General features: G+C 35.8%; 1 protein-coding gene across 3 annotated transcripts; it reads left to right on the top strand.

Moving 5' to 3' along the window:
* Nucleotides 1-282: 282 nt before the first annotated feature.
* On the top strand, nucleotides 283-8,517 carry LOC112195449. Of its 3 annotated transcripts, XR_005807999.1 has the most exons (7): nucleotides 283-541; nucleotides 976-1,070; nucleotides 7,356-7,445; nucleotides 7,575-7,622; nucleotides 7,825-8,008; nucleotides 8,097-8,267; nucleotides 8,359-8,517. XR_005807999.1 is itself a non-coding variant. In XM_040516087.1 (5 exons), the coding sequence occupies exons 2-5, from the start codon at nucleotides 7,361-7,363 to the stop codon at nucleotides 8,101-8,103; spliced, it is 324 nt and encodes a 107-aa protein (XP_040372021.1). In that variant the 5' UTR covers nucleotides 843-1,070; nucleotides 7,356-7,360; the 3' UTR covers nucleotides 8,104-8,377. The 3 variants fall into 3 exon arrangements, 1 of the variants encoding a protein (XP_040372021.1); XM_040516087.1 differs by lacking the exon at nucleotides 283-541 and having other exon boundaries at nucleotides 843-1,070; nucleotides 8,097-8,377; XR_005807998.1 differs by lacking the exons at nucleotides 283-541; nucleotides 976-1,070 and having other exon boundaries at nucleotides 7,226-7,445.
* Nucleotides 8,518-10,962: the final 2,445 nt, after the last annotated feature.

Genomic DNA, 10,962 nt, shown 5'->3' with positions numbered 1-10,962 from the left:
ATTTGATTTTTGTTGTTTTTGTTTAATTTTTTTAGACTACATTTGCACATTTTGTTATTTGTTGCGGTGGATGTTTTAGGGAGAGTTTAGAAGGCAACAAGGGTATTTCATATACCTTGATGTATTTCCAATGGTAAAGACAACCAATTTTGGAACATGTCTTTTGCAAAGCAGGTGAATAATTGGCATTAGCGTATCCAACGAGGCAAGCATCATTCTGAGGATGGTTTGAATCATTATGAGATGTTTGGTCCATTGCAGTGTCAAGTATGATAAAGCGGTTATTCCACTCATATAGGGAACTCTAGGCTCTATCCTCTTTCGGAAGAAATTGATCTCTTTTAGCATATATACTACGATGATTATGGGCGTGCTCAAAGGCCTTGCTTTATCCTCATTAAAGTGCCTTAACACCTTCTGGGTGTAGTTTGATTGATGGACTAGAATACTATCTGCACGATTCTAGAGCTTTAGGCCAATGTAGAATTTCGTTCTCCCAATCGTACATGGGTTTAGAATATAAACGTGTTAGATCAATCAGGTGATGGGTTTATGCTTTGATTGTTGAATGTTCTTCAATGTGATCAATTGAGGAAAGTTCATGTTATAATTCTTTTTTTTTTTCCTTGGCTGATTGCCACAAGCCTTGATAGATCTTTAAGATTCAAGAGAATCGGATTAGGGAAGTTGATGTAGGTGTTTCTGATTTGTCCTCTAGATGATTAATGATTTCTGATGCAATTTTTGAGATCTACATGTTTCTACCTGATCAAGATTTGGCTTTGATTTTGCTCTCTGTTGCTATTGCTTTCTGTTTCTAGATGCTGGATACCAATAGTTGATCATTGCTAAATTCACCATACCTATTCAAATGTAAAAAACAGGAGTGAGGGGGGATTTAATCTAGATACATTTTGCTTATACACTATTCTTTTCTCTTTTATTGAAGACCTCTTTTCGTTTATTTGTATGCAGCCTCAGCTCTATTTCAAAAGTGCAAATTACTTAGCAGCAACAGAGAAGCAAATAATCATTTATTTGCTGTCTGCCAAAGCTAAGTAAAGCTTAAGGTAAAAGCCTCTATCTGTGCATTGTTTTTTGAATTTTAAACTTCTCATACAACAGTTCCTCTTTGTGTATGGGTCTGTTTTTTTCTTATGCGAACATTGTAAGCTGTTTTGTAATGAGATTAATATGGAAAGTAAATGAAAAAGCTCATCATTGATTTGTCATGTGTTTTCTATTCATTTGTTCTGTCGAATTACGAATCTGCTTTTATGAATTAGGAAATGGGTATGAATTTAAAGTGAGCAATTGAATGGTTTGAATTTAGTATCGTCTGATTCTAGAATAAAACTTTACTAACTAAAGATATGCATTGGTCTTTCAACAGCTTTATTCAGAATGTTAGATGACAGAATCTGGTTTTTGTGAGGGTTTCTAGAATCTAGGATCTGCATTGATCTGTAGGGGAATTTTGGTCGAAGAGGTTTTTTTTTTCCCTCTCTCTAAAGGTTAATCAAGTTAGAACTGATGCATACAGTGGTCTATTTTTTTATTTTATTTTTTTCAAAGTTAGAACTAAATTGTGCAGTCAAATTTTAAGTGTGAAAGATTTTCAAGGTTAGAACTTGTTAGGAAGCGTTGTGGTATGGGGCACCTAATTACAACTGAAGTAGAAACTATGAAAACGAGTGAAGTATAAGATGATAGGCAACTTGTAGAAGGATTTTACTATAGCAAAAGAATACAACAATTTCTCTACTGCAATAAGGAGAGCACAATTGACAACACCCTCTCTCTTATAACAGGAGGAAATACACTCTAACAAAGGAAAGACACTTGAGTTTTAGGAGAAACCTCTCTTTTCTCTCTAAACTCTTCTCCCTCTTTCTCTTTGTTTTCACTCACAACATCATGGGATTCCAACCCTATAACTCAAGACCTCCATTTATACTAGATAGAGGAGGTTACAACTAGCTTCTTAAAGCTTAAGAAACTTAGCTATGTATGAGTTGTAAATGCAATCTTTACAACTATCATATGTTGGAAAGTAAGCCACAATCTTTGACCTACAACAATTTAAGTATGAAGTAAGTCACAATCTTTGACCTATCAACAACTTAAGCATGAAGTAAGTCACAATCTTTGACTTATCAAAAACACCATGCTTATCAAGAACTTAAGCATGAAGCAAGCCTCCATTTTTGACTAATCAAGAAGATCATGCTTATCAAGAACTTAAGCATGAAGTAAGATGCACAAGTGGCTTTACTTCCACATATCTCCCACTTAAAGTCACTTTTGCAATTCTTCTATCTTTTCTACTTTGCCATGTCCACACTGCTTATGTTTCTACTAGGCTAATAGAGGATCGACACCAAATAAACTTGTCATTGTTGATTGGCTTTGTTAGAACATCTGTTAGGTTGTCATTCGTATGGATTTTCTGTGTATCCACACTTCCTTCTTCCACCTTCTCACGAACGAAGTGATATTGAACTCTTATGTGCTTTGTCCTTAAGTGAAATGCTGGATTCTTTGCCAAGTGCAAAGCGCTCTGACTATCACAAAATAGAGCAATCTTCTCTTGTTTGTGTCCGAGCTCCTCCAATAGCATTTGCAACCATATTGCCTCTTTGCTAGCTTCTGTAGCTGCGACGTATTCTGCCTCTGTCGTAGAAGTAGTCACAATAGACTGCAGTTTCGAAACCCAGCTTACAGCCCTTCCAGCAAGAGTAAACACATAACCTGTGGTTGACTTACTCTTATCAAGATCACCTGCAAAATTTGAATCAACATAGCTTCTAACAATAAAATCTGATCCTCCATAACATAATGCAGCATTTGAGGTACCCTTGACATATCTTAGGATCCTCTTCACAGCATTCCAATGCTCTCTACCAGGATTCGCCATGTATCGACTAACCGCTCCCACTGCTTGTGCAATGTCTGGTCTTGTGCACACCATAGCGAAGATTAACCTACCCACTGCTGATGCATACGGTACTTGAGACATTTCCATCCTCTCTGCTTCGTTGCTAGGACTCATACTTGAGGATAACTTGAAATTAATAAGAAAAGGGGTAGAGATTGACTCACAATCTTGCATGTTGAAGCGACGCAAGATTTTCTTCAAGTAGTTTTTCTGAGAGAGCCAAATCTTCCTACTGTTTCTGTCTTGGTAAATTTGCATCCGTAGAATCTTGTTTGCTGGTCCCAAGTCCTTAATTTCAAACTCCCTAGCCAACTGTGCCTTCAATTAGTTAATATGATCTTTGTTGGGGCCTGCTACCAACATGTCGTCAACATACAACAGCAGAATAATGAAATCACCATCACCAAATCTCTTGTAGTAAGCATAAGGATCTGGACTGAGTCTGTTGTATCCAAGGCTCATGATGAAGGAATCAAATCTCTTATACCAACATCTCGACGCCTGTTTGAGACCATACAGAGATTTGTTCAACCTGCAAACCAAGTTCTCTTTTTCTTTTTCTTCAAATCCATCTGGTTGGAGCAGGTAAATCTCTTCTTCAAGTTCTCCATGAAGAAACACAGTTTTCACATCTAACTGCTCCAATCACAAGTCAAATGTAGCACACATCGCCAGGACTACTCGAACTGTTGTGAGTCAAACAACAGGAGAGAATATTTCATTGAAGTCAATACCTTCTTTCTGAGCGAATCCTTTCACCAGCAATCTAGCACGATACCGCTCCACTTGGTCATTGCCATCTCATTTGATCTTGTAGACCCATTTGTTACCAATGGCCTTCCTTCCTTGTGGTAGCGGAACAAGATCCCATGTCTTGTTTTTATGGAGGGCTTCAATCTCTTCTTGCATTGCTGTCATCCACAAAGAAGCTTCTTGACCTTTTGTAGCCTCATGGAAAGTTGATGGCTCTCCATCCTCTGTCAGTAGACAGTATGCAACATTTCCTTCCATAATGTATTCTGAGTGCCAAGCTGGTTCTCTTCTTTCCCGAGTTGATCGTCGAACTCGTGGAATTGCAAACTCAACTTGTTCTTGTTCTTCGTGCTCTAGTGCCACTTCAGAAGAATCTGGAACTTCATGTTCTCGTTTACCTTCAACTTGAACTGTAATAGTCTCTGGTTTCTCTTTTGAAGTGCTATCATTTTCTTTTCCTTGTACCTTGTCTTCTATAAATATTACATCTCTGCTGATTATCACCTTATGGGTAGTGGGATCCCACAGGCAGTACCCCTTAACTCCATCAGCATACCCTAAGAAAATGCATTTTCTGGATTTTGGATCCAGTTATGATGTTTCTTAGGCGTTGTACATAACGTACACAGGACTTCCAAATGTATGTAAGAGAGAATAATCAGTTGGCTTACCAGTCCACCTCTCCATTGGCGTCTTCAGATCAATTGCGGTTGATAGTGACTGATTGATCACATAACAGGCGCTCTTCACTGCTTCTGCCCAAAATGACTTGGCCATCTCCGCAGTCCTCAACATCGCTCCTGTCCATTCTAACAAGGTTCTGTTCATCCGCTCTGCTACTCCATTTTGTTGTAGAGTGTATGCCACTGTGAACTGCCTCTTTATACCTTCTTGTTTATAGAAGTTATCAAATTCATTACTGGTATATTCTCTTCCATTGTCCATCCTCAAACACTTGATCTTCTTTTCAGATTCAAGCTCCACACGTGCTTTGAATATTTTGAAAACTGGGAACACATCCGCCTTCCTTTTGATTGGATATACCTAACATCTCTTGGAGTAATCGTCAATAAAAGACACAAAGTATCTTGCACTTCCTAGGGATAGAACTGGTGCTTGCCAAACATCGGAATGGATCAGTTCTAAGATAGCTTTGCTTCTAGCATTAGAAATGCTGAACTTTAATCTATGCTGCTTACTGGTGACACAATGCTCACAAAAGGGTAACGAAACATTTTTGAGCCCTGGAAGAAGCTTTTTTTCAGCGAGAATCTTTAAACCTCGTTCCAACATGTGGCCAAGCTTACGGTGCCACATTATCGTTGATTCTTCTAAAGATCTGACTGACGCTATAGATGCTTCTCCTTCTTGTTGTGTTTCTCCTTTAAGCATGCACAGATTTGCAGCTATCTTTTCCGCTTTCATCACCACAAGCGCGCCTCTAATTATTTTCCTGATCCCATATTGACCATGGATTTGGTATTCGCTACTATTGAATTGTCCCCATGACAATAGATTTTTCTTCAGGCCTTTCACATGCCGTACCTCCTGAATGGTGTGAACTGTACCATCATACATCTTTATTTTGATGGTAGCAATACAAGCGATCTCATAGGGATAATCATCTCCCATGAACACAGTTCCTCTTGAGATAGTTTCATATTGGTGGAACCATTCTCTCCCGGGGGGGGGGGGGGGGGGGCGGGGGTCATATGCCATGTTGCTCCTGAGTCTATAAGCCAGATATCAGCAAATTTTCTCCTCCCTTCAGTAACTGTTGTTGCCTTGCAGTATAAGACTTCACCATCATCTGAGGTGCTTGCTACACAACCCTGAGCACTTGATGACTCAGGACCTTTTCCTTTGGTTTCATCATTCTTCTTGAGATGCCAACACTCCCTTTTATAGTGCCCTTTCTTACCACAGTGATGACACTTGACATTCTTCTTACTTCTGGATTTTGGTCTACTCTGATTTTGACTCCCACTAGGGCCATGTTCCGTTGATCTCCCTCTCATTATCATCAAAGCTTCAGTCTGTTGTGAGCCTCCCAATCTATCTTCTTTGCTCTTGAGCCGATTCTCTTCTTCAAGAACCGCAGCTGCAATATCATCAAAGACTAGTATTTCTAGATTGTTGGTTAAGTTGATGATGAGTTGATCATACGAATCAGGTAGACTTTGAAGTAGAATTTCAGCACGTTCACCCGTCTCTATGTTATGCCCCATTGTTGTGAGTTGTGAGAACAAGGTGTTGAGTGTGCTGATGTGGTCGGTCATTGTAGTCGACTCCATCATCCGAAGGGTGTAAAGCTTTCTCTTCAAGAAGATTTTGTTGTGTAGTGATTTGGCCTCGTACAATTTTGTGAGTGTATCCCATATCTCTTTTGTTGTCTTCTTCTCCGCCACACTTGACAATACTTCATCGGCTAGTGCTAAGTGCAGATTAGCAATCGCATTGCCATCCATCTCGTTCCACTTGCCATCGTCAGTGATCTCCTCAGGCCTATCTCCAATTGCCGCCAAGCAGTTATCTTTTCTCAAAACTGCTTTTATCCTCATTTTCCACAATGAGAAATTGTTCCCATTGAACTTCTCTATTTCGTACTTCGTCGCCATTGTTGAAGATGCCTCCTTTCCACTAACTGGATCTTACTATAACACGAAAAACCGGTTATAAACCTGCTGCTCTGATACCACTATTAGGAAGCGTTGTGGTATGGGGCACCCAATTACAACTGAAGTAGAAACTGTGAAAACGAGTGAAGCATAAGATGATATGCAACTTGTAGAAGGATTTTACTATAGCAAAAGAATACAACAATTTCTCTACTGCAATAAGGAGAGCACAATTGACAACCCCCTCTCTCTTATAACAGGAGGAAATACACTCTAACAAAGGAAAGACACTTGAGTTTTAGGAGAAACCTCTCTTTTCTCTCTAAACTCTTCTCCCTCTTTCTCTCTGTTTTCACTCACAACATCATGGGATTCCAACTCTAGAACTCATGACCTCTATTTATACTAGATAGAGGAGGTTACAAATAGCTTCTTAAAGCTTAAGAAACTTAGCTATGTATGAGTTGTAAATGCAATCTTTACAACTATCATATGTTGGAAAGTAAGCCACAATCTTTGACCTGTCAACAACTTAAGTATGAAGTAAGTCACAATCTTTGACCTATCAACAACTTAAGCATGAAGTAAGTCACAATCTTTGACTTATCAAAAACACCATGCTTATCAAGAACTTAAGCATGAAGCAAGCCTCCATTTTTGACTAATCAAGAAGATCATGCTTATCAAGAACTTAAGCATGAAGTAAGATGCACAAGTGGCTTTACTTCCACAGAACTAAATTGTGTGTGTGTGTATGTATATACACACACACACATGTGTATACACACACACACACACACACACACACACACACACATATATTTTGGGTTTTGAAGGTTAGAACTAAAGTGTGAGGGACTTTTATTTTATCGATGTTTGTTTCTAGATCAGTGACGCAGGGCTATCAATGTTTCTATAATTTCACTTTGTATGTTGTTTTAAGTTCGCATAGTTTATTTTAAAACTACAGTGTTATAAGAGAAGATCTCTTGGTAGTTTTGTGATTGATTTCAAGATTTTATTGTTATTTTCTTTCATTTTTACAGATTATATGCAAAATCATTTACACATCGTTCTGCTGCCACTGTTCCTATGTGTATTGGTTAACACTATCTTGATCTCTTATTCTTATTCAGGTAATAAATGCTACAGTTTTATTTGCTGAGTTACTGGTTCTATCTGTGTTCATTATTGTCTTTTTTGTACTCAGTTAATAGTTTGTATGACCGTTATTGGATTTCTAAATTCTGTCACTTGATTCTCAGATTGTTGGAACAGTGTGCAGGTAGATTGTTCAACTGCTTTGAATTCAGGTATAAATTTGAGAACAGTTTGAATGACTACATATGATTGTTAAACTATGATTGGAAGTGTTCGTGTCGTTAGGTTATTTGTTGTTTTATTTTTGTTCCGATTGAAAGAGAAACAGATATTCCAGTGTTTGTATTTGAGATGTTCAAATTTCAAAACAAAACTATTTCAATTTAAAGCTAATGTATAGTTTTTTGAAAGCAGTTATGGCTCCAAAGATGAGGTGGACAAGAAGTAAGAGATTGTTACAGGAGTATGAAGATGAAAATCATAATGCTGAAAGGGAAGTCCAAGAAATATCTAATGACCAGAATGTAATTGGTAGTATATCTGAAACTGGAACCGCAGTTTCTGGTAGGGACGAAGACCATCAAATTCATCCAAGATGGTGAGCATCCATTATCGAATTTAAACTGTTTATCTGCTTTCTGTTTATAAGTTCAAAATAAGTAATATTGTTTGCATTTTGTTTATAGCATTTGAGTTGAGGATGAGAAAAAGGGACCGGCATTTAGACACTCAGTACAGTGCTGGGAATGATGATGCCAGTCGATTTCAACATTGTCGCAAGAGATTTCAACATTGTCGCAAGAGATTTATAAGAAGTCAACAAAACACTGCTGCAATTTCAAATCAAAGTTTTTCTGGTGATGCAAATTTACATATTTATAATGCAATTGAAAACAGTGGATAAAGTTTGTATACGATTCACTTATCTATTTTGATTTTTGGATGCAGGGACCTCACAATGTTTAGACAAAGGCAGTTCTTCTCAACTTCCGAACAGTGATGAAGTTAAAGGTCTAATTTTTGCATTTAATGATTAGTTAAGAGCTTGAAAATGTAAGAAATTTTTATTCATAGGCAAATAAATTTTTACAAAATTCTATGTTCAGTTCAGTTGTCACATTGTTTTGGTCAAGCAGTGTATCAAAGAAGTAGAGAAGGTTATTCCTGTCAAATTTAAGTTATTGTTTGGAGACAACGATTGTAATATAAATTATTTATGACAAGTGAAATTTTCATCACAGAATTGATTGTCACGTATGAAGATTCAAGTGATAATATTCATGTATGTGATTATTGCAACGCATGTTTTTGGTTTGGAGAAGCTAATAAACAAACATCTTCATATCCAAATTGTTGCAAAAAAAGTCAAATCAAACTTCAGCAACTCAAACCAACGCCAAATTTTCTTGAAATATTATTAGATCCAAATAATTTTTTAGAGAAAATATCAAAGTTTATAATTCAATGTTTTCTTTTACATCAATGGGAGCTACAATTGATCGTAAAATAAACACTGGATCAAGTCCTTATGTCTTTAAAATTAGTGGTCAAGTACATCATTTAATAGGTTCTGTATTATTTTATGATGAAGAAAGTCCTAAATATGCTCAATTATAATGTATGATACAAAAAATGAGGTTTCAAATCGTGTAAATGCAATTGATCCTGGTCATGTAAATGCAAATATCAAAGCAGACATTGTTGGAGGACTGATTCAAATGTTTGATGAAATTAATGAATTAGTGAAAGAATTTAGAACAATGAGAGATAAATTTGAAAGTCATTCTATACCTTCATTAAATATGAGTATACTAATCATCAACCTACTGATAGTAAACAATATGAAGAACCAATGACTGAAGAAATTGGTGGTTTAATAGTTGGTGATATTGGAGAGTACAATTCAAATAAAGATATAATTATTCAATCAAATAATAGATATTTACAAATGTATTTCTAAAATCATCCAAAGTACATGGCATTGCAATATCCAATAATTTTTCCATATGGTGAAGATGGATATAAGATAGATTTATTGATGCAACGAATTGCAGGAAATAATACAAACAAAAGACAGAAAATGTCAATGCGTGCTTATATTGCATATCAAATTCAAGATAGAAATAATGAAGTGAATACCATACTAAAAGGCGGACGATTATTTTAACAATTTTTAGTTGATGCTTACGCAATAGTTGAAAAATATCGTTTAGATTGGATCAGAAGAAATCAAAAGAATTTTCGAACTGAAATTTATAAAGATATTTTTGCTGCTGCTTCAGCAAGAATTAATAAAGATCGTGATTTAGGACAAAAAATCATTTTATCGAGTTCTCATATAGGAAGTCCTAGAGATATGATTAATAATTATTAAGATGATATGGCAATTTGCAGAGAATATGGTAATCCAGATTTATTTATAACTTTTACGTGCAATGTTAAGTGACCAGAATAGAAAGATATTTTAAGACGAAACCTAGGTATAAAGTTGAAGATAAACCTGACATCATTTTGAGAATGTTTAATGTAAAATTACAAGATATGATTAATTATATTAAGTCTGGAGAACTTTTTGGAGAAATTGAAGCACATGTGCACACTATAGAAATTCAAAATAGAGGACTTCCTCATGCTCACATGTTATTTTGGTTTAAAAAAAAAGATTATAAATGTTATACAGTGACTGATGTAGATTCTATTATCTCAGCGGAATTACCAGATAAAAATGTTAATCCAAGACTTTTTGAGAAATTGTCAGTCAATTTATGATTCATGGACCTTGCAGACAAATAAATTCAAAATCTCCTAGCATGCGAGATGGAAAATGTTCCAAATTTTTTCCAAAACCATATAATATAAATACCAAACTTGAAACAAATTTACCTCCAGTGTATAGACGCCGTGATGATGATACAAAAACGTGCATATTTGAAATTTTTGTTGTTCCTTATAATTCAAATTTATTATTAAGATATGATGCTCATATTAATGTTGAATGGTGTTCTCAGTCAATGTTGATTAAATATTTGTTTAAATACATTAATAAAGGTCCAGATCGAGTTCCTGTTTTATATGAAAATCTAAATGATGAGATTACAACTTATCTTAATTGTCGATATTTGACTCCTCATGAATCTATATGAAGATTATTTGAGTATTCAATTCATTCTTGACATCCTGTTGTGCAGCATTTGCTAATTCATATGCCTTTAGAACAGAATATTGTTTTAAATGAGTTTCAATCTCTACAATCAATAATAAATCAAAAAAGTACATAAGATACTATGCTTACTGGTTGGTTTAAAGCAAATTCAACTAATCCAGAAGCGACTGGATTAACTTACACAGAATTTCCAACTAAATTTGTTTGGAACAATAAGAACAAATGTTGGACCCCACGATAACTTCATCAAACTATTGGTCGGATTGCGTCTATACAGCCTACATTAGGTGAATTATATTTTATGAGAATGTTATTAAATATTCAAAAAGGTTGCTGTGATTATGATGCAATAAAAACTATTAATGGCATTACATATACTTCTTACCAAG

Source organism: Rosa chinensis, chromosome 3 (genome assembly GCF_002994745.2).
Source record: "Rosa chinensis cultivar Old Blush chromosome 3, RchiOBHm-V2, whole genome shotgun sequence".
Classification (NCBI taxonomy): domain Eukaryota; kingdom Viridiplantae; phylum Streptophyta; class Magnoliopsida; order Rosales; family Rosaceae; genus Rosa; species Rosa chinensis.
The sequence above is the reverse complement of the archived record's forward strand: the minus strand, read 5'-3'. Positions and strand labels throughout refer to the sequence as shown.

Bases quoted from the DNA above. Each gene is read 5' to 3' on its own strand.
- LOC112195449 (XM_040516087.1), top strand. From the start codon at position 7,361: ATGCAAAATCATTTACACATCGTTCTGCTGCCACTGTTCCTATGTGTA. The intron at 7,446-7,574 runs GTAATAAATGCT...CTTGATTCTCAG, and splicing joins GATCTCTTATTCTTATTCAG to ATTGTTGGAACAGTGTGCAG. The intron at 7,623-7,824 runs GTATAAATTTGA...TTTTGAAAGCAG, and splicing joins TTCAACTGCTTTGAATTCAG to TTATGGCTCCAAAGATGAGG.